At 53.7% G+C, this 26,397-nt stretch overlaps 1 protein-coding gene and 1 long non-coding RNA gene across 4 annotated transcripts in view; both read left to right on the forward strand.

Moving 5' to 3' along the window:
* Positions 1–26,397, forward strand: part of CARS1 (cysteinyl-tRNA synthetase 1) — a 45,278-nt gene that overhangs the window by 4,498 nt on the left and 14,383 nt on the right. For 2 of the 3 annotated variants that reach the window (XM_019755657.3, XM_074336906.2), the window contains exons 2-10: positions 2,177–2,425; positions 5,350–5,438; positions 6,718–6,806; positions 7,183–7,279; positions 7,802–7,900; positions 8,788–8,937; positions 20,220–20,360; positions 20,574–20,662; positions 22,592–22,713. In XM_019755657.3, coding sequence (XP_019611216.3) covers positions 2,177–2,425; positions 5,350–5,438; positions 6,718–6,806; positions 7,183–7,279; positions 7,802–7,900; positions 8,788–8,937; positions 20,220–20,360; positions 20,574–20,662; positions 22,592–22,713 — 1,125 coding nt within the window. The remainder of the gene's footprint in view (positions 1–2,176; positions 2,426–5,349; positions 5,439–6,717; positions 6,807–7,182; positions 7,280–7,801; positions 7,901–8,787; positions 8,938–20,219; positions 20,361–20,573; positions 20,663–22,591; positions 22,714–26,397) is intronic. The other variant, XM_019755659.3, reaches the window with a different exon arrangement.
* LOC148755997 (uncharacterized) lies at positions 18,176–19,737 on the forward strand. The gene is made up of 4 exons (XR_016018446.1): positions 18,176–18,308; positions 18,454–18,527; positions 18,964–19,071; positions 19,609–19,737. It is a non-coding gene; the product is annotated as an uncharacterized LOC148755997 (long non-coding RNA).

Raw genomic sequence — 26,397 nt, forward strand, 5'->3', positions numbered from 1 at the left:
GACAGGGAGCATCCATACAGGCGGGGAGGTGGGACGAGACACCCCGAGAAGGAGCAGGTCTTGGGGGATGGACACTGAGGTCAGAGAGGCGTGGGGGCCACGTGGGGCTGTTGGAGCCCGTGTGAGGACTGTGCTTGTGTGCAATGGGGCAGGGGTGGTCTGGGGGAGGACACGTGATCTTATCCACAGGCCACTGCGCTGGGGAAGCTGGGAGACCCGTGGGGGAACCAGCATCACATGGCCTCCGGAGAGGGGGAGGCTGCCATGGTGGGAGCGGCTGGATTCTGGGGGCGGCTGCCTTGGAGGGGGAGGCCCCGCCCCACATGCAATGGGTGTTCCTGACGGTGACTGATGTGTACAGGGCGTGACTCCATTGGGGTGGAAGGGCACGCAAAGCACTGGCACTGCGTCTGCTCTGCGTGGAGTTGGGGGTCGTCCCAGTAGCGACAGATGAGATGGGCTTCCCCATGACCCTTCTGTGCGGAGCCTTCCGGGATGCAGTGGGGCGGGAAGCAAGGATGCCTGTGTTTTCAGCGCTGCATCCACTCGCGAGCTCAGGGACTTCCCCCTGGCGCCCACACCTTCCCTGTGGGTGAAGAGGTCGGCGCTCAGGACCTCCCCGAGAACGTTGGGGTGATTTGCGTTGCAGCAGCTTGGTGGGCTGGCTTTAGCTCATCCTGGCTGATGCCACTGTGCCAGGAAGTCTGAGGTTGGCAGGGCTGCATGCAGGTTCCCCCCGTGGACACCAGGCGTGGAGGCGTCTGTGCAGCGGGTGCCCCCACACAGGCTTTGCTGTCTGTTTTCAGGAGTTGTGTGGGCTTGGCTGAGTCATTTTCCTGTTCCTGGGCCGAGCAGGTAAACAGAGATGGGGGAGGAAGAGGGTCAGAGGGTGGGAGAGTGGCCCGTAGGCCCACGTCTCCCCCTTTTGTAGCCATCAGGCCGTGGGTCCAGCACGGTGACCGGTGACGTCATGGTGTCAGGCTGCTCGCTCCAAAGGGCTCCGATGTCAGGTGTCTGCCCTCTGCCAGGAAGAGGAGCTGCACCTGGCAGAGCGAGAGGGCCGGGCTGGCACCTTGTCACTCACAGCTGACTCTGGGGCTGCGGGCTGTGGGAGCGATAAGCACTGGGCCTTCCTCACGGTTCTGTTGAAGTTAAATACTGGATGGTCAGCGCCTCGACGCGGCGCAGACTCGGGGTAGGGACCAGGCTCCTTCCGCACCAAAGGGCCTGGTGCCACCCGCCTCGCCCCTGCCCCCTGCTTTTGAGGGCCTGGGTCTGTGCCCTTCCCGCTTGCGCTTGGGGCAGCGTCTAGTCCCCAGCCCCGACCCCAGAGATGGGCAGAGCCGGACATTAGTTACCGTGGTGAGAAGAGGTTTTGCTCAGTGACGACACCGTAGGGAGGAGCTGAGCCCCGGGATTCCCACACAGGGGTGCTGGGCATCCGGGCCACGTGGCCAGCCGCGTGTGGCGTCTCCTGCAGAGACAGCAGCTGGCGCATCCTCCCCGAGGATTCCAGTTCAGAACAGTGGCCTCAGCTCCCTGAGAGACACTTCTGGGGTGTAGAGGACACGTATCACAGTAGTCAGCCATCAGTCGTAGTGACGGGAAGAAAGGGGGACAGGGCCTGTGGTCACGTGCCGGCAGACAGTCAGTGGTCCCGGCGGGTAGAGCTTTCTCAGGCAGGCGCTGTGGGGGCTGCGGTCCTAGAAGCCACGCCAGCGTTGGGTCACCTCTCAGGACGGGTCTGGATGCGTCTGTAGGACCAAGAGTTGTGCGGTTTTCATCCCCCAGGAACTGGTCAGCACCGCCCTCCCAGCGCCCAGTCAGGGGGCTGCCCCTGCAGAAAAGGGTTTGCATGTGTGTGTGTGTGTGTGTGTGTGTGTGTGTGTGTGTGTGTAGCTTTTCTAAATTGAGGTGAAAGTCACGTGATGTAAAAACCATTGAAAAGTGCACAGTTGAGCGGCTTTCCGTGCATTTACGGTGTTGTACAACCACCACCTCTGTCTAGTTCCAGAACATTCCCAAAAGGAGGCCCCACTGGCACTCACTCCCCAGCCCCCCGTCCCCCCAGACAACCGCCGGTCTGCATTCTGCGTCCGGATTGGCTTGTTCTGTTTGCATCGGGAGAGGGTGGACCCCAGCGCCCCGACTGACCCGTGTGCCTGTGTCTTTGCAGCTCCCGCCTACACGTCCATCCTGGGCATTAGTGACGAGGCCGCCAGGGTGCGGGCGCTGAACGAGCACCTGAGCACACGTAGCTATATCCACGGCTACTCCCTGTCCCAGGCAGATGTGGATGTGTTCAGGCAGCTCTCGGCCCCTCCCACGGACACGCAGCTCTTCCACGTGGCTCGGTGGTTCAGGCACATAGAAGCCGTGCTGGGCAGCGTCCGTGGCATTGGCGAGCCCCATGGGCTCCAGGCAAGTGAGTAGCAGGGCGGGTTCCCCGGCCGTTAGACCCTCTCCCTCCAGGGGCCGCCTCCAAGGTCAGGGCCCCCCCTGCGTGGCGCTCGTTGGATACGGTGCCTGGAGGAGCCCACGTACTGGCTGCTGTCACCGTGTGCAAGCAGGTGGCCTGGTGGCGGCCAGTGCTCCCTGAGTGGAGGTTAGGATCAGACATGCCTAGAAGCTGGCCCTTGAGGGTCAGGACTCCCGAGGCGTGTGCAGGGGACCTGCCCGGAGGGCGCGAGCAGGGGTCCAGGCCTGGCGTTTCCAACTCATTCCTTGCCTGGATCGGATTCGACTTGGTTCTTTTTCCGTGTTCTTCCCATAGCTGCCGTGTGTGTGTGTGTGTGTGTGTGTGTGTGTGTGTCCACCAGGGTTAGAATGGTTGAGTCCTAAAGCAGTAGCCGCTGACATTGAACTTGTAAAGGACCAGCAATGAGTCATTACTCAGCTTTGACAAAATCAGTCACGTAGCTTTAGCTGCAGCGTGTCACTGCTGCTGTGTCCCCAGCAGTTATTTCGGGGTGCTTCTGGGATGTCTGAGGGGCTCAGTTTGGTGTGGTTCCTCTGTCCTCTGAAAAGCCGAGGGGGCTTTGTCCCCGGGCCCCTCACAAGCCCTCCCCATGGCCGCGGCCTCAGCAGCCCCAGGGACCCTTCCCGGGACCGGGGCGCAGCCCGCTGTGCTTGGTGTCTGTAGAAAGCACAGAGGAGCATGGGCTGGAATGTCAGCTTGGGGTGCAGTGTGCGACCGGGGGAGACATGGGACTAAGTGCGCCCTTCAGTGCACGGGACATCGGGGCATCGAAGTGAGGAAATGACTGGAAATGTGTCGCCGTGAAACCGAGGCCTGTGTCTTCTCTCCCATGATCCCCAGTTGCAAGTAGGAATCTGTCTCCACCAGGTTTCCTGGGGCCTGTCCCCAGCGGTGGGGCAGGAGCTGCCCTTCGGGGAGCAAGAAAGCCAAGTGTGACTCAGTGTCCCGCTGGATGGGCTCCCTGGGCCACGCACTCAGCTGTGTCCTATGACACTTGTCACCAGCCCTTTTGAGACTTCTCGGGTGAGCCTTTGGTCGTGTGAACCCCGAGCCCTTCCTGCCTCCTTCCTGCTGAGCAGGGCGATTGCTGGCGGTCATCTGGTTCACATCAGTGTGGGGGGAGCTCTGGCCAGTCTCCCCAGTTGCCCCAGGTGGCACACTGCCTGTGGTTTGGGGCTGACATGACTCATGAGGGAGATTGATGGAGTCAGTGAGCATCATCGAATCAGGGACTGAGGTTCCTTCCAGGGTGTTCGCTGCATTTGAAAGGAACCTATGAGACCATCCCTGACCAGAGCGAGCATTTGATGTTTAGCAAAGATTAGGGTTCCCTGCACTGGAACCTGTGCCCCCCGAGAGCCCGCTGGCCCTGCCTCGACTACGGAGCTCCTGTTCAGGGCTGGCTGTCTGTCTGTCTGTCTGTCTGTCATCCTCCCCACCTGGGTACCTGCGCAGACACGTACACCACACACACACACACACACACACACACACACACATAGCTGCCTGCCTCCTCCTCTACCCTCGCCTGTCACTTATGTGCATCCTCTGCGTGGCTAGTGTGACCTTGGGCAAATGGCCGAGCCCAGGACTGCTCCGTGACTCCCTGGGGAAGCAGCGTGTAGGGAACCACTGGCCTCCCTAGATCGAAGGAGGCCAGTGGAGTGTCACTGTTGGCAGGCCGTGGGCATGAGAGAGAGCCCTTTGCAAACAGAGACAGAGGAGGTGGACAGGAGAGGGAAGCATGATGGGCTGCAGATGGCAGGTTGGGCAGATGGGGGGCAGGTAGTGCCCAAACTCCCCCCATGGACCTGTCCTGGGGTGTCCGCTGTGGGACAGCCATGCCCGCAGCTGTGCCCAGTGGCGAGTGGCACCAAGCTAGTCTGTGTACGAGGCCTGAGGGGGCAGCTGGAGGTGGGTGGGTGTCCCCAGATGCCCATGGGTGTGAGTGGTCACCTTAGCAGTTATTCCTGCCCCCGAACCCCAGGCTGTGTGAGGACCGCTCTTCTCCTGGCTGGCAGCGTGGGCCTGGGGCCCATCGAGCAGCAGGTGAGTCCCAGACTGCAGAAAGTGGAGTGGCCGGACAGCCTGGCGCAGGACACTGCCAAGGAGGGGACAGTGCTGGTGGCAGGAGCAGGGATGAGAGCAGGCTGCCTGGAAGAAAGCGATTGGACGGCGTGTCACTCCGTGAGCCACTGCCCTCAGCTCGGGGACAACCCCGGCTGTTCCCCAGTTGGTCAGGAATTTCAGAATCACGAGTGTCTGTGTCAGAGTCGTATTAGGGAGCCACCGAGCGCTGTGGGGGTGGGGACTCACCCGCGTCTGGCGGAGATGAGGGCTGGCAGCCGTTCTTCCTGCTGTCCGTTCCGGGGCCATGAGCCACCAGCTGTTTCTGTCCTGGTCTGGCTTCTGCTGCACCTGGCAGCGGCCCCACAGTGTCCCCCGAGGGCTGTCCTCCTGGGGAGGCCAGGGCACCCAGTGCGGTCCTGTGACCCCCGTGTTTGCAGGGCCCGCGCATCCTGACCCACGAGCTAAGCCGCCACTGGCAGGCAGCGAGCGGGAGGGCATGTGTGTGAAGGGCAGTGGAATGGACTGGGCGTCCCAAAGTGGTCGTAAGGTTTGCTCAGAGAGTCTGAGCAAAGCTAAGTAGGGAAGCATTTGTTAGACCTGGGTGGTGCTGACAGATATGTGCCCTTTAAAACCGTGTTGCTTTAAAACCTGTTGGGTTTCATTGAAAACAATGTATCAGTTCATTGAAAACTGTATCATTTCATTGAAACAATGTATTATTTCATTAAAGACAATGTATTATTTCATTGAAAAAATGTATCTTCTGCTTCCCTGTGACCCAGCTGCTCTCTGCCCTGCAGGTAAAGGGCGGCGGCAGCCCCTGTGGTCTCCTCCGACCGGGTCTGAGCCGTGCAAGCTACGCCTGTACAACAGCCTCACCCGGAACAAGGTAGGGGGCTCTCGGGGTGGGGCAGAGACGGCTCTGTGGTCGCCCCACGGGCCCTGCCGAAACAAAAACTGTTGTCTCTCCATTATGCTGGGCCCTGGAGACCCAGTGTGAGATCCCTCAACTACTTGCTAGGTGTTCTGTGTGTAACTACAGGACAGAGCTGTCCCTGAAGCTACACCCCACGTGTCACAGCCACAGAGCAGAGCTGTCCCCTGAAGCCACACCTCCACATGGCACAGACATAGGGCAGAGCTGTCCCCTGAATCAACAACCTGCCTGTCATGGCCACAGAGCAGAGCTGTCCTCTGAAGCAACACTCCAGGAATAGGGCCAGAAAGCTGTCCCCTGAAGCCACACCCCATATGGCACGGCCACAGAACAGAGCTGTGCCCTGAAGCTACACTCCGCGGTCACAGCCACGGAGCTGTCCCCAGAAGCCACATCCTGCGCGGCATGGCCCAGGGCAGCCTCTGGTTCATTCACGGCCACGCCAGCTGTTGGCTTTCAGAGGACGCGTGGCAGCAGAATGCACAGCCTACTCCAGGCGCGACAGACAAAGCGGGGGCATGTGACATAGCAGGTTCAGAGACGTCAGGCGCCTCCAAACTGAACAGGGTGTGCTTGGTTGGTTCTCTTTGCGTGGCCAGTGGCCAGAGATTTGGAAAAGGGCTCCGGACTTTCATCGGCGAGCTCACGGAGCAGCCATGGCTCCCTTGTGGCCTGTTGACGGCAGCGGCCTGAATTGGCTGGAGACCATCGTACCATTCAGTGGTCGGCGAGAACGGGCTTCCATCCAGCGGCCAGGCCTCAGAGCCAGGCTCCTCCAGAAGTGCAGGCCCCGGGCAGCTGCTCGAAACCGCGTCTTCACCTGGGAAAGGAAAATGGCAGTGACTGCCTGTCAGATTGTTTCTCAGAGCAAGTATAGGTCTGTCCAAGCCCTGGCACAGGCCTGGCATGTTTCGGTCGTAGGTGCTGGGGAATTGTTAGCTGCTGTTGTCAAAGCAGCAACATTGCACAGCAAACCAAAGCGCTCGTTTCCTCACTGTCCGCGTGTGTTGCTGTGTAGATTCCCGACCACCCACGCCTTGTCTCCGTGAAAAGTCGCCCTGGAGAGTCTCATTGGGTCCCCACTCCCACCCCAGACTTTGTGACTCCTTTCAAACAGAACGGTCCTTGTGAATTTTGAATGAACCAAACCATCCGCGGTGTGCTGGTTTTGGTGAGCCCTGCCGCACCGCTTGCTTTCCCTGTGACTGTCGTTCCTTTCTTTCTAACAAAGGATGTGTTTATACCTCAAAACGGGAATAGAGTGACGTGGTACTGCTGTGGGCCGACCGTCTACGACGCGTCTCACATGGGACACGCCAGGTAGGGCCCACTGCCGGCTTCGGCCTGGGTGGGACCCCCAGGGAGCCTCTCAGCTCTAAGGAGGTCTTTGATCGGCCTCAGGGACCTGGATTTGAAATGAAAATAAATGCAGAACGCTTCTCATTTTTAAGGTGAAACCTCTCTTTCCATAAGCAGCCCCTGTATTCTCTGTAGCCAAGTGAGAGAATCCTGACAGCCGGGCAGTAGCGTCCTGGCCGTGCCGGCCCAGTGCTCAGCTGCAGCTCTGGGGGGCGGCCCCGGTGCTGCGTTCCCCTGAGGCCAGGGCGGACGGGTGGGGCGCGTGCCAGGGGCTGGCTGTTGGGGTGGTGCTGGAAGCCCTGAGGTAGCAGCAGGACGTGTGTCTGTCGGGCTGCAGGTCCTACATCTCCTTCGACATCCTGAGACGAGTGCTGAGGGATTACTTCAAATTCGACGTCTTTTACTGCATGAACATCACGGACATCGACGACAAGGTAACGGGCTCTTCAGGTGGAAGGTCAAACAGCAGGTGCCATGGGGGTTTGTGACTTGGGGATGCGTGAGTAAAGTGAGGCAGGCGTGCACAGCTCAGGTCTTGACCTTGTAAACGACTGGAGCCCCTTGAGGGCTGAGGGCCTCGGTTAGGGTCCTGACAGTCCGTGGGCTCCATCCCATAACCTCCCGCCCCGCTTCCTGGAGGAGACCTGGGCTCCCTGTGGCCGGATGTGCAGGGACCCCACGGATGACATGCTGCCCGTGGGGCTTCACGGAGGGCACACGGCGGGAGCACGCGGTCTCGTGCGCGGCAGCCTGTGGGATGTGGGGCCCGCGGTTTCCTCAGCATGAGAAAGGCCACATCTGAACAGTTCTGCGCCCGGCGGTGGGGGCCTCGGCACCGCTTCATGGTGGGAGGCGGAGCGCAGGGCGGGGCCCACGGCTGCCCCCCCACAGTCCACCTGCCGCCCGAGGCCGAACGTGGGCTGTGAGCCGGACCCACTGCCCTTCTCTCTTTCCAGATCATCAGGAGGGCCCGGCAGAACTACCTGTTTGAGCGGTATCGGGAGAGGCGCCCCCCCGCCGCCCAGCTCCTGGAGGACATTCACGCCGCCCTGAAGGTGGGCCCCTCGCTGTCGCTCCCTCGGCCACGTGCATATCACAGGCCCGAGCATAGTGGCTGTCCTCGTGCTCAGTGTTACAGCCAGTTCCATCGGGTCACCAAGCTCTCAATGGGTGTGTCCCCTGTCCCCTGGCCTGTGGGAAAAGGCGCCAGGACAGCCGCACAGTGGCAGGGTGTGGAGTAGGTGACCGTGCGTGCCTGCCACTCACGGGATATGTCAGAATGCCTGCCACTTGAGGTCACCACTAAACCAAGTCCTTTGGACCGAGACACAGAAGCTGTAGCAAGCTTCTTAAATAGGTCGTATGGGACGTTTTCAGAATTATTTGAAACAACTGGTTTTTCTAATTAGTATTTTCATTTTGAATAAGCACTATTACAAGTTATTGTATTAAATAGCAAGGTTAGAAAACATTGCTTCATTCTCTAATAATTGCCGTCTGTGGAATGACAGTAATAATCACTGGTGTGCTTATGGCCTGTTGTCTCCAGAAGAAGAAACAGGAGTAATAGCGTTTAGGCCACTCGGCTGTGGGCACCTGCACGATGCAGGTGGCGGGCGGCCCCTCCTGAGGTCCCTACATGACACCTGGATCGTCCCTAGCGGAACATCCCTGGGAGAAATGCTCTCACACCCCCCTTACATCTGAGAAACGGGGGCACTGGGACAAAGCGGGGGTTCGGGCCCTGCTCAGAGTCAGGCAGCCGGGACCTCTGGGCTGGGATGTCAGCCTGCTAGCTGCCACCCGGCCCCTCGGGTGACCCTCCCAAGGACACAGACGTCACAGCCACAGGTGGTGGGGAAAGCTGGTCTCTTCCCGCTTGTCCCTGGTGAACATAGGGCTGTGAGCAGCGTGTCACGGTGGCCCTCTCCTTGAGTTGCAGTTGTTCTCGGGAAAGTTGGACGAGACCACAGACCCCGACAAAAAGCAGATGCTGGAGCGCATGCAGCTCGCCGTGCAGCTAGCTGCCGCGCCGCTGGAGGAAGCTGTGCGGTCCAACCTGGCGGCTGAGGACGTCGCCCGCCGTGCGCAGGTGAGTCCGTCCCAGGAGCCCTTGGCACTGCTGGGCTCACGGCCCAGGTGCGGGCCTGCGTCTGAGAGCACAGCGCCCTGGGCCCGGCCACCCTGGCAGCTGTGGCGTGATGGTGGCGGGGCCCGTGCACCTGGCGCCCCTCATCCTCCTGCCCCGCGTCCTGGAGTGAGACCTGGGGTCCCCTCCACTTCCCTCAGGTGAGCGGGAGGCGCACTCGGAATGTGTGGGGAACAGTTTCTCTCTGACTCAGTCCACGATTACGCAGGGTCTCTCCCCGTATTTGTGGCGTCAGCACCTGGAGAAAGAGGAGAGGTTACAGTGGCAATGAGCTGTGGGCCCGTGGCGCCCCGCTGAACTTGGGGCCTCCCGCTGAACTTGGGGCCTCCCGCTGAACTTGGGGCCTCCCGCTGAACTTGGGGCCTCCCGCTGAACTTGGGGCCTCCCGCTGAACTTGGGGCCTCCCCCGGCCAGCTCTGGTGCCTCTGGAAGGGCCTTCCTTCAGGCACAAGTGAGGGCACTGGCTGCAAAGGGTGCCCTGGCCCTTCTGTCACACGGAGTCACCTGTCACCCCGCAGGCCCGTCTGCCCAGCTCTCATTGTCCCTTTAGTTCACTCTGCTGTGTCCTCACAAGCCCCGTGGCTCGGGTGTGCTTGTCTGAGCTTGTTGTAGGGAAGGGTCAGACGTCCATAGTCCAGGACGAGGGCTTTCTGTCAGGTGTGCTGACATGGGACCACCCGTGGCAGCTGTCCTGACCCCCGGGGATGCCTTGGGCCCACTCCTCACCCCTTCTCCTGTTTCCTGTGAATTTTTTCCCAGTTGTTTCACTAACATCCTTTTTTTTTTTTTTAACTGTGGTAAATGACACACAAGATTTACTGACCGTCTTAACCATTTTAAGTGTATATTTCAGTGACGTTAGATACACTCACACTGTCATGCGGTCACCACCATCATCTCCAGAACTTTCCATCGACCCAAACAGAAACTCTGTCCCCATGGAACACTCCCCTCCCCTCCCCCAGCCCTGGCACCACCATCTACATCCTGTCTCTGTGAATCTGACTCCTCCAGGGACCTCGTGTGATGGGGTCACACAGGATGTGTCCGTCTGTGTCTGACTCGTTTCACTCAGCACAGTGTCGTCCAGGTCTGTCCACGCTGTAGCAGGTGTCAGGATGTCCTCCTTTTAAGGCTGAGTGACACTCCAGTGTGTGGAGGGACCACGTCTCCTGTATCCGTTCCTCCGTCCACGGACACTCAGCTTGCTTCCACCTCTGACTGTTGTGACCAGGGCCCTGTGAGCCAGGTGTGCAAACACCTGTTTCAGGCCCTGCTGTTAATTCTTTGTGTATCTGCTCCCAGCGTGGATCTGCCCAGCTCGCCTGGCGGTTCAACTTCGGATGATCCGAGGAACCGCCGTGCTGGTGTTTATAGCAGCCGGGCTCCGCTTTGTCCACTCTCCACACTGGTTACTTTCGTTTGTTTTTCTTCGTATTTTACTAGTCTCAGGTGTGCAAAACAACGTAATGATTGGACATATACACCCCTCACCAAGTGATCCCCCCACCAAACCTCCTGTCCCTCTGACACCGTCCACGGCTGTTCCCATACCACTGACTATATTCCCGTGCTGTACTTCACATGCTGTGAGTGTCTTTCTGCTTTTCTGCCAGTAGCCATGCTGGGGGTGGGGAGGGCTCCGGTTTGGGTGTGCGTTGCCCTGCTGACCAGTAATGCCGAGCATCTTTTCATGGGCTGTGAGTTCTTTCCTGTTTGTCTCTGGGTGCACATTTGCAAGTCTCCTTGGGCTGCATACCTGGGGGTGGGATTGCTGGCTGCAGGCGATGTATCTGGGTAGCTGTCGGGGGTCCCCAGCACCACCCACACGTTCGGTGACTTCAGAAGGATCCGTGGGACTCAGCATAGAGTTGTCCTCTCCTCTGAGGCTTATGCCAGGGACCAGCCCAGGCAGATGGCTCGGGCTGAGGCTGGAGGAATCGACACGCAGGCTTCCGTAGCTTTCTCCCTCCTTCCCTCCTGGGAGGGGACACAGTGCACATGCTCCCCCCACCAGGTGTGGAGTATTCTGCAGAGGGACCAAAGTATAATGACATGTACCCACCATTGCAGTGTCGTACAGAGAACTGTCCCTGCCCCGAACACCCTCTGTGCTCTCCCTGGTCACCCCTCTATCACCCCAACCCCTGGCAACCTCTCATCTCTTACTGTCACCATGCTCTTCACTTTTCCAGAATGTCACATCGCAGGAATCATATACTGTGTGGCCTTCTCAGATTGGCTTCTTTCACTTGATATGCGTTTAACTTCCTCCGCTTCTTTTCATAGCCTGAGAACTCATTTCTCTTTAGCGCTGAAGAGGATTCCACTGTCTGCATGTCCCAGTGTATTCATCCTGCCCCTCCTGGAGCACGTGCTGCTTGCTTCCAAGTTTAGGCGGTTATGAACGAAGCTGCCCTGAACATCTGTGCGCAGGTTTTCCATGGTCGTGCATTTCCAGCTCCTTTAGGTCAATTCCAAGGAGTGTGATTACTGCATCGTAGGGTGAGAGTGTGTTTATTTTTGTAAGAAACCTTCGCACTGTACTTCAAAGTGGTGGCTGCAGCATTTGCACCTCCTCCCCCAGCCGAGGGTGGGGGTTCCTGCGGTTCATGTCCTCCCAGCTCTTGGTGTGGTCAGTGTTCTGATGGCCGCGTGATGGTCTCTTGTTTTCATGCGCATTTCCCTGATGTGTATGATGTGGAACCTCTTTTGATTTTGATTTGCTGTCTGTGTATCTTGGGGAAGTGGCTGTTAAAATCTTTGGCCTATATTTCAATCAGATTGTTTTCTTATTGTTGAGTTTCAAGTGTTCTTTGTATATTTTAGATAATAGTCCTTATCAGATATGTCGTTTGCAATCATTGTCTTCCAGTCTGTGGCTTATCTTGTAATTTCCTTGACAGTGTCTTTCCCAGAGCAGAAATTTAAATTTTGATGAAGTTCTGCTTCTCAGTTCTTGTTTATCATGGATTGTGCTTTTGGTATTGTATCTAAGAAATGATTGCCAAACCCAAGGTCATCTAGATTTTCTCCTATGTTATCTTCTAGGCGTTTCATAGTTTTGCATTTTACATTTATGTCTGTGGTCCATTTGGAGTCAGTTTTTGTGAAGGGTGTAAGGTCTGTGTCTAGACTCATTTTTTTGCATGTATATGTCCAGTTGTTCCAGCAGCACTTGTCAAAGAGATGTCTTTGTTTCTTTGTCAAAGATCAAGTGACTGTATTTGTGTGGGTCTATTTGGGGGCTCTGTTCTGTTCCATTGGTCTACTTGTCTGTTCTTTCGTCAACACCACCCTGGCTTGATTGCTCCAGCTGTACAGTGAGTCCTGAGGTCTGGTAGGTCAGTCCTCGGACTTCGTTCTCTTTCCTATTGTGTTGGCTGTTCTGGATCTTCTGCCTCTCTATAGAAGCTTCAGAATCAGTTCGTCAACATCCATGAAATAACGTGCTGGGATTTTTATTGGGATTGCATTGAATCCATAGATCAAGTTGGGAAGAACTGACATCTTGGCAATATCGGGTCTTCCTATCCATGAACGTGGGATATCCTCCATTTATTTATTTCATTCATCCATCAGAGTTTTTTCATTTTCCTCATATACATCTTGTACCTGCTTTGTTAGATTTAACCTGAGTATTTCATTTTGAGGGTGCTAAAGTAAACGGTATTGTTTGCAATTTTAATTTCCACTTGTTATTTGTTGGCATATAGTTTTATGTCTTTTTTCCCCATCAGTATACCTTTTCTTTCCTTTTCTTTCCTTGCATTAACAAGCACTTCCAGTTTGATGCTGACGAGGAGGAGTGGTGAGGCGGGACATCCTCGCATTGGACCTGATGTTAGTGGCAAACCTGGTTTCTCACCATGAAGTGTGATGTCAGCTGTAGGGTTTTGTAGAAGTTCTCTATCAAATTGAGGACGTTCCCCTCTATTCCTAGTTTACTGAGCATTTTTATCATGAATGGTGAGTGTGTTGCATTGTGTCAACTGCTGTTTTTGGATGTATTGGTATTTTTCTTTTTTAGTATGTTGAAGTGATGAATTGATTTACATTAATTGATTTTATAATGTTGAAACAGCCTTGCATACCTCTGATAAATCCCACATGGTCGTGGTGTACGATTCTTTTTATGCTTTGGTGAATTCAGTTTGCTAATATTTTCTTACGGATTTTTGCATCTGTGTTCATGAGGGATGTTGGTCTGTATTTTTCTTTTCTTGCCATGTCTTTATCTGGTTTTGGAACTAGGACAATGCTTTCCTCGTACAATGAATTAGAAAGTATTCTCTCTGCTGCTATCCTCTAACAGAGATTGTAGAACATCGATATAATTTCTCCCTTAAATGTTTAGTAGAATTCGCCAGTGAACCCGTATGGACCTGGTGCTTTCTATTTTGGAAAGTTATTAATTATTGATTCCATTTATTTAATAAAAGTTTATTCAGATTGTCTATATCATCTTGTGTGTGTTTTGACAAATTGTGTCTCTTAGAGAATTGGTCCATTAATCTAGGTTATCAATTTTGGGGACAAAGAGTTGTTTTATAGTATTCCTTTATTATCCTTTTAATTTCCATGGTAGCTGTAGTGACGTCCTCTCTTTCATTTCTGATATAATATCAGTATTTGTGTTTTCTCTCTGTTTTTTCTTCGTTTACCTGGCTAACAGCTTATCAATTTCACTGATCTCTTCAAAGAAACAGCTTTTGGTTTTGTTGATTTTTCTCTCTTGATTTCCTATTTTCTGCTTTAATTTGTATTATTTCTTTTCTTATGCCTATTTTGGATTAATTTGTTGTATTTTTTTCTAATTTCCTAAGGTGGAGGCCTGAGATGATTCATTTTAGATTGTCTTTTCTGCCCTAGGCTTCAGTGCTCTAAATTCTAAGCGCTGCTTTTGCTGCATCTCACACATTTTGATGTGTTTTCATCTTCATTTAGTGAAAATATTTTTAAATTTTTCTTGAGGTATCTTACCCATGTGTCATTTAGAAATGTGTTATTTAATCTCCATGTCTTTTGGAATTTTCCGGTTGCCATTCTGTTAATTGATTTCTAGTTTAATTCCACGTTGTCTGATGGCAGATACTGTATGAGTTCTGTGCTTGTAAGTTTGTTCAGGTGTGTTTTATGGCCCACCCTGAGGTCCGTCTTGCTGAATATTCCATATGAGCTTGGGAAGAATTTGTGTTCTTCCCGTTGTTGGATGAGGTAGCCTACAGACGTCCATGTTAGCGAGTTGATTGGTGGCGCTGTTGAGTCCCACTGTGTCCTGACTGAATCTCTGCTGCTGGGCCTGCCCATGTGTGAGGGAGGGGGAGGGTGGTGAAGTCCCCAGCTGTGAGTGGACTCCTCTAGCTCCTCGGGGCTTCATCTGTTTTTGTCTCAGATAGTTCAGCATTCGGTTGTTCAGTGCACACAAAGTGAGGACTGTTCTGTCTTCTTGGCGAACTGACCCTTTGTCATTATGTAATGCCCCTCTTTATCCTCGATCACTTTCCTTACTTTGACGTCTGCTCTGTTTGAAAGTAGTTATAGCTATTCTGCTTTCTTTTGGTTCGTTCTAGCATGACCCATTTTCTCCATCCAGTCACTTTTAATCTACACTTGTCTTTCTGTTGAAAACGGGTTTCTTGTGGACAACATATAGTTGTGTCTTGTATTTTGATCCACTCTGACAATGTTTGTCTTTTAATTGGTACGTTTAGACCACTGACATTCAAAGTGATTATTCATATAGTTGGATTAATGTCCGCCATGTTTGTTGCTGTTTTTTTTAAGATTTTTTATTGGGGAAGGGGAACAGGACTTTATTGGGGTACAGTGTATACTTCCAGGACTTTTTTTCCAAGTCAAGTTGTTGTCCTTTCAGTCTTAGTTGTGGAGGGTGCAGCTCAGCTCCAGGTCCAGTTTCTGTTTTCTAGTTGCAGGGGGCACAGCCCACCATCCCTTGCGGGAGTTGAACCAGCAACCTTGTGGTTGAGAGGACGCACTCCAACCAACTGAGCCATCCGGGAGCTCAGCAGCAGCTCAGCTCAAGGTGCCGTGTTCAATCATAGTTGCAGGGGGCCGAGCCCACCATCCCTTGCGGGACTCCAGGAGTTGAACTGGCAACCTTGTGGTTGAGAGCCCACTGGCCCATGTGGGAATCGAACCGGCAGCCTTCAGAGTTAGGAGCATGGAGCTCCAACCGCCTGAGCCACCGGGCCGGCCCTGTCCTTATTCTTTATTCCTATTTTTGTCTTCCTCTCTTTTTCTGCTTTTAATGGTTTTATTTGAGTATTTTGTATGTCCCATTTTCTCTCCTTTTCACTTTTTTTAGTGGTTTCCCTAGAGTTTGCAATATACACTTACAACTAATCCAAGCCCACTTTCAAATAGCACTATGCTTCTTCACGGATAGTGTGGCTGCCTTATAATAACAAAATAATCCTAATTTCCTTTTATCCCTTATATCATTGGTGTCATTTATTTCACTTACATGTAAGGATATATGAAGATGTGTGTGTGTGTATATATATAATATATATATATAGACACACATATACACAATTGACTAGCTTCTTGCTGTTATAATTTCGACAAACTGTTATCTGTTAGATCAACTAAGAATAAGACAGAACAAGCTTTTAGTTCACCTTGTTCCTTCTTTGGTCTTCTTTATGCCCGTCTGAGTTTCCAGCCTACGTCATTTTCCTTCTCTCTAAAGAACTTTTTTTTAACATTTCTTTCAAGGCAGATCTACTGGCAATGAATTCCCGCAAGTTTTGTTTGTCTGAAAATGTCTGTAGCTCCCTGTCTTTTAAAGGATAAGTTTTCAGGGTACAGAATTGTAGGTGGCTGGGTTTTTTCTCTCAGCACTTGAAATATTTTACTCCCCCTCTTCTTACTCGAGTGGTTCTGAGGAGAAGTCGGATATCGTTCTTATCTTTTTCCTCTACAGGTGAGGTGTTTCTTTCCTCTGGTTTCTTTCAGGATTTTTTTCTTCATCTGTGATTTTCTGTATTTTGAAAACGATATGCCAAGGTGTACCGTTTTGGGTGTTTGTCGTGCTTGGTGTTCTCTGGGCTTCCTGGATCTGTGCTTTTGAGTCTGACTTTAATTTGGGGAGATTCTCAGTCTTTGTTTGCTCAGCTACTTCTCCCGTTCTGTTCCCTTCCCTCTTGCAAGTATTCCCACTGTGCCATGTCACACCTCCTGTGGCTGCCCCACAGCCCTTGGACATTCTCTTCTGTTTGTTTCCATCTTTGAGAACAAAGACTTTGATTTTCCATTTTGGAGGTTCTTACTGCAATACACTCGAGCTCAGAGATTCCTTCCTCAGCCGCACCTAGCCAGGCCCGTCAAAGGCGGTCCTCATTTCCACTACTGTGTTTTCCATCTCCAGCACTTCTCTTTGGCCCTTTCTTAGGGCTTCCATCTCTCCTCTCTCAGTGCCCACCTCTTCCTGCTTGCTGTCTACTTCACCCATCAGAGCCCGGGCACGTGCATCATGGTTGTTGTAGCCTCCACGTCTCCTAATTCTAGCATCCTTGGTGTTGTGGTTCTGTCTCCAGGTTGTTTCCTGCCTTATAGTATATGACTTGTAGTTTGTTCTTGCCAACCCGACCGGGTGTGCCGAGCGAAAGGACCTGCTGTAAGTCGGTCCTTTGTCATGTGGTGGTGAGGTGGGGGCAGGGCTGTGTTCTGTATCCTACAATTAGGTCTCTGTCTTTTAGTGAGTCTGTGACCCTGGATGTGAACGTCACAGTGCTTCTCAGCTTTTCCCCCCCCCTTAGGTGGGTCAGGATGTCCAGAGGGGTGGGGTAAGGCCTGTCCATTGCGCAGGCCAGCTGGGCTCTGCCAAACGCAGCAGGTCGGGCTGTGGTTAGCTAGCTCCTCCTGAGGGCGGGCCTTGGTGAGAGGGAGTGCTCTGGGGTAGTTGAGGTGTCACCAGAAGCACCAATGGAGTTTTCTGTGATATTTACTGTGAGAAGCTGGTCGATTTCCTGGAGATAAATCCCACAAAGTCTCCCTTCTCTATCACTTTTTTACTTATACAGTTTGAAGCTATTTGATGAGGAGAGTCAGGCTTAAAACGGTTATGTTGTTGCAGTGAATTGAATCTTACCCTGTGGCCCTCTCTGTCCCCAGTAAACGCCTGTGAATCCCCATAAGAAGGATGGTTGACACTGGCCGCAGACTCTGTGCCCCTCCCCCGGCCCCAGGTCTCCTTTCCCAGGGAAGCCGAACCCCTGAACCACACCTGTGTCCTCCTCTCTCCTTTTTTGTGGCCCTGGTGGTTTGAGAGCGCCTCTTGTCACCTTATGTGTCTGGAACCCTGATTTGGAATCCAGTCTTACAATCTCTGCCTTCAGCTGGGTCCACTTACCTGCTAGACTTGCTTCTGTCTGTCACCTTACTTTGTTTCTCTTTGTCTTGGTTCTGTTTCATGCTTAGTTTTTCTCTTCCCGTCCCCCGTTGTAGTTCATTTTCTCTCCTTTAACAGTTTGGTCATTTCTGTTTCTGTTCTTCTGGTGCTTACGTCTGGATCGGTACTGGGCATGATAACTTAGTGCGTCCCCTTTCCTGCGCCACACAAGGATTTTAGGGCACTTGAACTTGATCAAAGCACGATTTTCATGACAGTCTTTTAAGTCTGTCATTTTAAAAGCCCAGCTAGTTGGATGCTATTTTCCCCTTGGTTAGACTCCCCGCTTGGCTCTCAGTCTCTTCTCTCTGGGAGCGTTTTCGTCTCCTGAGGGATGGGCGCCCCTGACCTGGCACTTTGAGCTCAGATGCGCCCACGTCACTTGCTGAAGCCCCGCTTGCTGGTTCCCGGAGGGGCTCATCACCAGGGCTGTGGCCGGCCTGAGACCTCCGTTTCCTACAAAGTCTGGGGCTCCGCACGCTGCGGGTCATCGGGCCACACTTCGGTGTGACTGCACTTTTGAACAGGCCAAGTTCTGATGTCACCCGGACTCTCCTGGATCGGAGAATTATTGGAGTGCCTGCTGGGGGAGGGGCACGTCCAGCCTGCTGCAGCCCGGCCAACCTCCAGGGAAAGGCCTGGTGACCTGCCCATGTCTGCCCAGCACCTGTTAGTGATTCTTGGCACTGGGCAGGCTTTGGCAGTTGGTGCGAAACTCAGCCTTGGTATATCTAGAAATGTACTTATTTCATCCTGTTTTTTTGAAGGTGGTGTTGCTGGTCATGCAGTTAAGGTTCACAGCCATTTTCTCTGAGTGCTTTGGGGTCTGTCCCACTAATCTGGCTTCCACTGTTGTTGGGAAAAGTCTGCTGCCCTTCCAGTTGCCTTTCTTTTGTAGGTAAATATGCCTTTTCTGTCTGGCTCCTTATAAAAATGTTATCTTTTAGTTTGCTGCTCTGTCACTAAGACATAGCAAGGGATTTATTTTTATTTGTTCTCGTGGGTATTTTTCATGCTTCTGTGTCCATGGATTGTTGCATCAGTTCTGGAAATTCTCAGACACGTTGTCAAGTAGCACCTCTGTCCCTTCTCTTCTCCGTTGGAATTCCCGTTAGATGTAAGTCACGTTTTTTCTTTCCATCCTTGTATTTCTTACCTGTCTTTAATGTTTCCCTTCCTGCCTCTGCTTCTTCAGGGTGACTTCTTCAGTCCTGTGTTCCCATTCACTGATTCTCTCTTCAGCCATCTTACCTATCCTATCGAGTGTTTTTTTTGTTTTGTTTTTTTTTGCCATTGGTTGATATATTTCATTTCCAGAAGTACCATGTACAGTGGTACCTCGGTTTTTTAACGTAATCTGTTCTGGAAGACCGTTCGAGTTCTGAAACATTTGAAAACCAAGGTGCAGTTTCCCCATAGAAAGTAATATAAAATGGATTAATCTGTTCCAGACCTTTAAAATCAACCCCTAAAACTGCAAATTTAGCATGAATTTTACTATCTATAGATCCGTAAAATTTACGGTGTTCATAAACCGAAATGTTCGTCAACAGAGACATTCGAAAACCGAGATACTACTGTATTTCTTTTCTGACCTGCGAGGCCACTTTGATAGCGTCTTACTGCTTATTTGTCTCAGGACTCCATTCTTTCTTCTTCAGGTATTTAGCACCTGTTACTTTGTATCTGGGGCCCTTGCCAGTGTCTGTCTGTCGCTTATCTCTGCAGACCCCCACTCAGCTCCCGGGTGCCTTTCTCCTCGGGGTTTCATGACCTAGAGTAGGATGTCATTCCTGGTCATGAGCTGTGGCCAGAAATGCAGATGCCTTCATGGACACGACATCTGCCTCCCTGAGGGCCAGGGCTGCCACCCTCTTGCGGGCTTTCTGCCCCTCCCCTTGGGGTGGGTCCAATGCTTGCCTCCCAGCAGCAGGCCTGACAACCTCTGCCTCCCAGGAGCCCTGCCTCTTCTGCTTTCCTACGCCTGGGCACCGAACCTGGTGTGGGCAGGGCACTGAGTGTCCTTGCACATTTTCCTTGGCACTTGCAAGCCCAGACTGCCCTCGCTGCCCCTTTCCTGTCCGTGTTATGTGTACGTGTGCCCCCCAGCCCATGCGTCCTCAGCTTCTCTACCAGGTTCAGTTGTCCTGCCCTTTCTCTCCCCACCCTTGTTCTTTGCCTCCCGCCCCCACGAGCAGACCGCAGACTGCCTGCCACTCCCCACACCCTGCCATTGCTCCGATTAACCTGCTGAAAGCACTAGATTCCTGCAACGCACGACAACAGGGTCTCCGCCTGCAGGGCTCAGGCCGCAGCCCTGAGACCATGGCACAGGAGGACATTTCTCCCATCTGGTGTGAGTGCCGTGGTGATAGAACATGTCTCCGACCAGTGCCGCCTTGTTGTGGGGCATGACGTGGGTTGGCATCTTCGGTCAATGGCATCTGACCCTCGGGGCGACGTGGGCTTGGAGACCTCCCTCCAGGACTGGGGCTCTGCCCATCTCCTAACCACCTGCCGTCTCCCGGCGTGAACTTTGAAGCGCTCAGGTGTCCAGGCTGTGGGTGAGCGCCCCACGTGCACTCCTGCCCTGACCCCTGACCTCAGTGATGAGGGCTCCTGAGCACGCCCCACCTCCAAACCTCCCGCTTCCAGAGCCATTCGTGTGAGCGTTGGGGGCTCCTGGGAGATGCAGCTCGCGGGTCAGGGCTGTGCACAGAGTGTCTTTGCATTGGCTCAGGTCAGCCCACTCGAGATGATCCCATAACACCTGTGCACGAGTGTGGATGTGCTGTCTCTTTCTCTTTAGGTGTTGTTGGAAGAAGCAAAGGATTTGCTTTCCGACTGGCTGGACTCCACGCTGGGCAGCGAGGTGACTGACAATTCCATTTTCTCCAAACTGCCCAAGTTCTGGGAAGGGGAGTTCCACAAAGACATGGAAGCCCTGAACGTAAGTGTCGCCGCTGCCCTGCCCTGGCTGTCTCGGGTCTGAGGCCCTCTGAGCTCAGGCCTCGAGATGTCCAGATCATTCCTGTTGCTGACATGACGGCTGAGGGCAGAGGGCTTCTCGGCTCCAGTCTGGTGCCAGCGTGGTCCTGGCACGGGCTGGCCTAGGCCGGTGTTTGCAGATGAGAGGGACAGGCCTTTCTCTTGTCTCCCACAGGTTCTGCCTCCAGACGTCTTAACCCGGGTTAGTGAGTATGTGCCAGAGATCGTGAACTTCGTCCAGAAGATTGTGGACAATGGCTACGGGTGAGCCTGAGGCCCCTCAGGGCTGCATGACATTCAGGGACAGTGTCCTAGGAGAGCCGCCCTCCATCCCTGAGTCAGGGTCTGGGAGCAGGCGTGCTGTGGCAATGCTGCCGGGGTGTCAGCGCCTGGGGCTACCATCACAGGGCACCGGGGCCTGGAGTCTGAGCCAGGAGGTGTATGGCCGCCAGCTCCAGAGGCCAGAAGCCCGAGGTGTTGGCAGGGCTGCTTCCTGGGGGCCGCGAGGGCAGGGCTGTCCCAGGCTCCTCTCGCTGCCTCCTCGCACGTGCGTTGCTCTGTGCATGCGTGCCCCTTGTGTCTCTCTTTAAGTCCCAATCTCCTCTTCTTATGAGACACCAGTCATAGTGGATTGGGGCCCACCCAATCCGCCATGTTTTACCTTTGTCACCTCTTGAAAGACTCGGGTGCAGTGACATTCCGAGGTCCTGGGGGTCAGGACTGCACCGTGTGAATTCTGGGGAACACAGTTGAGCCCATAACCTCACCATTTCAGCAGCCCCTTTTCATGCTTACCCTCCCAGCAGGCCTTTCCTGCTGTCACTTAGTCTTCAGCTAAGTGTAAGAGCCCCTCTGGGTTCCCTGTTATTCGAACAGGTTTTCAGCTGTACAGACACCACCTCTTTGTTCAGAGCAGGAAGGAAGAGCAAGAAGGTGGTGTTGGCGGTCCCCCAGCCGGCCCCCAGGCCCCCACCAGGTCCCCAGGCCTCCAGGCCCTCAGCCAGCCCCCAGGCCCCCACCAGGTCCCCAGGCCTCCAGGCCCTCAGCCAGCCCCCTAGCCCCCTGCAGGCCCCCAGAACCCCTGCAGACTTCCAAGCTCCCAGCAGCCTTGCTAGTACAGCTCAGGGCCCAGCCAGGAACTGGGCCACCTGCCCAAGGGGCTGACCAGCCCCTTTGCCCAGGCCATGGCCTGCCCTGGGCCCATGGCAGGGGGGAGAGGTGTGGAGAGCACCTGGCCCGCGGTCCAGGGAAGCTCACAGTTAAGGCCACCAGCTCAGACCCCGAAGCTCGTGCTGGTGAGCATGGGCCCTTCTGGGCCCTTGGGCTTCAGCACTGGGTGTGCCCATCCTCATGTGGCCGCCCCGGGCAGGTGTTCTGTACCTGCTGACCAGCACACGCCGCTCCTGCCCCTGGTCAGCCTGGCTGCCCTGCCCCAGGTTTACCATTCGAGCACTTTCTGACTGCGTGAAGCACTTTTCAAGTCTCCGAAGTTAGCACTTTCCCAAATAGCCGACAGTGGAAGCGCAGGTGGGGGCCAGGTGTCCGCCTGCAGCGTGGCGCCTGCCAGCTGTGCCTTTGCTCCGGGAGGCGTGCTCCCCACTTCCCAGGGGAGGTGAGGCTGGCGGGGCCTGTGTGCACCAAGTGAAGTGAAGAGTGAGGAGCTCCTGGGTGGGCCGGGGAGACACGGGTCGTCAGCAGTGATCGCACCACCTCTCCCCACTTAACATGGTCACTGCAGGGCGACGTGAGATTATGTGCCAAATGAGTGACACGGGCCAGGCCCAGGTGACAAAAGACAGGTCACTCTGGTCTCTGGGAGGCACAGAGCCTGGACTGGGCCGTGCACGTGGGGAGAACAGACCGAGTGGCGAGGGCATGTCACCCATGATTGTGTTGTCACCGAGGCGGGGGCAGGGCTGGAGCTGCGTGGTCACAGGACTGGAGACAGGGGACACGCTGCCCAGGGAGTGAGGACTTGGCCCCTGCCCTGTAGAGTGTCCTTGTCGTGGCCGCGCTCGGCTCGTGCAGCGCTGTGGTTTTGAATAGTCACATCACAGCTGTGAAACGGGCGCGTGGGGAGCAGTCAGCCGACCGCGGCCTGCTCAGCCTTCGCGTCTGCAGGTTGGCATCCTGTGCTGGCTCTGCGCTGCCCTGGGCTCTGCCACACTCCCCGGGCTCTGTTTTGTTTTCCAGCTATGCTTCAAACGGGTCCGTGTACTTCGACACGGCGAAGTTTGCTGCTAGTGAGAATCACTCTTACGGGAAGCTGGTGCCTGAAGCCGTCGGGGACCAGAAGGCCCTGCAGGAGGGGGAAGGTGAGTAGGCGCAGGGTCTCCACGCGGGATCCTGCCCGTTCTCACGGATTGTGTTCGCTTTCCCGGTCCCAAAGCCCGAGAAAAGTTGGTCAGGAAATTGGGAAAATCAGCCCTTTGAACCCAGTAATACCCACAATGGGAAATAAACGTACTACTCACAGTGTATCTCTTAGATATGTTTTCTATTTATTGCTAGGGTTTCCCGGGGGGAATTCCCGCCAGTTCTTGGAATTTTTTTCGCTTTTCCATTTCCGAATCCCAAGAAAAGTTGGTCGGGAAAATCAGCTCCTTGAACCCAGGTAGTTGGTAGTATCGGCTGTCACTTTGTGGAAACGATTCATCTTGGAGAATAGAAAACAGTTTATATCGGGATTCGGGAAGGGGAAAGCGAAAGAAATTCCTGAGAACGGGCGGAAATTCCCTCCTGGAAACCTTAGTGGGCGGAGAAGGGGTGAAGGTGGCAGCGAGGGAGGGCGGAGACCCCAGAGTGGAGGCAGCCCCGAGATTCCAGGGAACCGCCCTTTTTCACCTAAAGGGACTTTAGGAATTTTCTACACCAATCCTGTGAAATGTATTATTTTTTAATAAGCAAAAAAAAAAAAAGAACATTTGACCTTTGAACAGGTTTGAACTGCGTGGGTCCATATACATGGCATTTTTTTCAATAAATAGTTTCTTTTCCTTATGATTTTCTTAATAACATTTTGTTTTCTCTAACTCACTTTATTGTAAGCCTACAGCATATAATACACGTAACAGACAAAATATGTATTAATCAACTATTCATGTGATTGGCAAGGCTTCCGGTCAGCCATAGCTATTAGGAAAGTTTTTGGGAAGTCAAAAGTTATACCCAGACTTTTTATTTTATTGGGGAATATTGGGGGACTGTGTGTTTCTCCAGGACCCATCAGTCGTTGTCCTTCAATCTTAGTTGTGGAGGGCGCAGCTCAGCTCCAAGTCCAGTTGGCATTTTCAGTCTTTAGTTGCAGGTTGAGCAGCTCACTGGCCCATGTGGCAACCAGCAACCTTGTTGTTGAGAGCTCACGCTCTAACCAACTGAGCCATCCGGCCACCCTATACCCCGATTTTTGACTGGGCGGGGGTTTGGTGCCCCTAAGCCCACATTGTTCAAGGGCAGCTGTATATTCAATGCTGTGTTGAGAAGCATCGCAAACCTCGGGGCTTCCATCCAGCGTTGGCACTGGTTGTCTTGGGCACCTAGAGCCCCTGTGGTCAGGGTGGGTATGGGATGCTGTGTGTGCGGGTTGGAAAAGCGGACGCCACTGAGGAACCATCCTTAGTCTCCCTTCCCGAGTCGTCATGTCTGAGACTGGACAGCGGACGCTCTTCCCCGAAGACCTGAGCTTTGCAACAACAATGAGAGTCTGAGGTCCCATTTTGAGCAGTAGGGACCCTCACACTGTAGGGTAATGGGATCCAAAGGCCAGGTGCTCCAGACACTTTGGGTTTGTCACCTATGCCACTGGGGAGGTGGTGGATGCAGCCGTGAAGACCACACAGGTGGACAGAAGGGCTGTGGGGCCTGAGGGCTGTGCCAAGAGAAGGTTCTCAAAGGCCTGGTGCCCACTTCACTGGGAAAAGACTTGTTGAAGAAGACGCTGGAGAACGTCACCTAAGAAATGACTTTGAACAGTGCGGGGAAACTGAGTGACTGAAATCACGACCTACGAGGCAGTGGTGAGGAGAGAGGCTCTGCTTTTGTGACCTGTGATGACTGTGACTCAGTAGACACGATTGTCATTCGGAAACACCGTCCTATGAATGGCCCCAACTGTGATGGAAGGGAAGTTTTATCCAAGCAGATGGCTAGTGCTTCATCCAGCCAGAGGTCAGAGTGGTTCCGGAAACATTGGTGGTGGTCTTGGTGGGAATGACAACTTTGGTCGTGGAGGAAACCTCAGTGGTCGAGGTGGCTTTGGTGGCCGTCGTGCTGATGGAGGATAGATGACAGTGGGGATGGCTGTCGTGGGTTTCGTAACGATGGGAGCAGCTTCGGAAGTGGCAGAAGCTACAATGATTTGGGCAATCACAACAATCAATCTTCAAAGTTTGGACCCATGAAAGGAAGAAACTTTGGAGGCAGAAGTTTGGCCCCTATGGTGGTGGAGGCCAATATTTGCCAAACCACAAAACCAAGGTGGCTAAGGCGGTTCCAACAGCAGCAGCAGCTATGGCAGTGGCAGAAGGTTTTAATTACTGCCAGGAAACAAAGCTTAGCAGGAGAGAAGAGCCAGAGAAGTGACAAGGAAACCACAGGTGACAGCAGATTTATGAACTGAGCCAGCACAGTGGCGGCAGGGCCTAGCTGCTAAAAAGAAGCCATGTTTTAGACAATACTCATGTGTATGGCAAAAAAACTCAGGGCCGGCCGGTGGCTCAGGCGGTTAGAGCTCCATGCTCCTGACTCCGAAGGCTGCCGGTTCGATTCCCACATGGGCCAGTGGGCTCTCGACCACAAGGTTGCTGGTTCGATTCCTCGACTCCCACAAGGGATGGTGGGCAGCGCCCCCTGCAACTAAGATTGAACACGGCACCTTGAGCTGAGCTGCCGCTGAGCTCCCGGATGGCTCAGTTGGTTGGAGGGCATCCTCTCAACCACAGGTTGCCGGTTTGACTCCCTCAAGGGATGGTGGGCTGCGCCCCCTGCAATGAACAACAGCGACTGGACCTGGAGCTGAGCTGCGCCCTCCACAACTAAGATTGAAAGGACAACAACTTGACTTGGAAAAAAGTCCTGGAAGTACACACTGTTCCCCAATAAAGTCCTGTTCCCCTTCCCCAATAAAATCTTTTAAAAAAAAAAAAAAAGCTCGAGGGCTGTATTTGTGCCTGATTGTGTTAACAGGTTATTTTAGTTTCTGTCTGTGCAAAGTGTACAGCATTCCAGCAAAGGGCTTTCATGCAGATTTTTTTGCACCCATGCTATTGATTGCTAAATGTAACAGTCTAATCATGACACTGAATAAATGTGTCTTAAAAAAAAAAAAAAGACGCAGATCGTGAATGGGGAAGCACAAGCTTCCCAGATGGCCGGCAGGTCATTCCCTCAGCATGCGAGCTCCGCTTTGGGGAAGTGAAAACCCTGGGCTGTTTTGATGAAGGTGCAGTACGCCCACAGAAAGGAAGTGGAGTTGCCAGGTTTGTTACTTAGAAGTCCCAGGACAGAGACGCGGTAAGCAGGGAGGGCAACCCTGCGTCCCAGGTCACGAGTGAGTAGGAGACAAGCACAGGCTCACGAGCACCTGCTCCTTCAAAGGCAGTTAGGGGAGGTTGCGAGTTTTCCTGGGCTCCACTGAGTGCTCATTTTAATAGGTGCCGGGAAAAGCAAGGTGGGGGTTTGGGGCAGAAATCCAGGCTCAGGTCCTTCGCCTAGCGTCCGGACTCGGTGTGACCAGGGCTACCACATGCCCTGACAGCAGCTCCAAGTGGCTGTTTTCTGATCCCAGTGACTGACAAGCATGTGACAGCAGCCCGGGCCATCTCGGTCCATATGTCTTAACATAGACAGGCTCCTTCTGGACCAGGTCCACTCATGTTTGCCTTGCATAGAGTTTTCTCCATTCTCGCCCCCCAAGTGAATCGGTACGAGCCACACACACACAGAACCAGCAGTCCTGAGGTGTGGGGTGGCCTCCTCAGGCCTGGGTCAGTGCTGCATTT

The sequence above is a fragment of the Rhinolophus sinicus genome, chromosome 14 (assembly GCF_057876585.1).
Source record: "Rhinolophus sinicus isolate RSI-liver-muscle chromosome 14, RSI-T2T, whole genome shotgun sequence".
NCBI classification, from domain to species: Eukaryota; Metazoa; Chordata; class Mammalia; order Chiroptera; family Rhinolophidae; genus Rhinolophus; species Rhinolophus sinicus.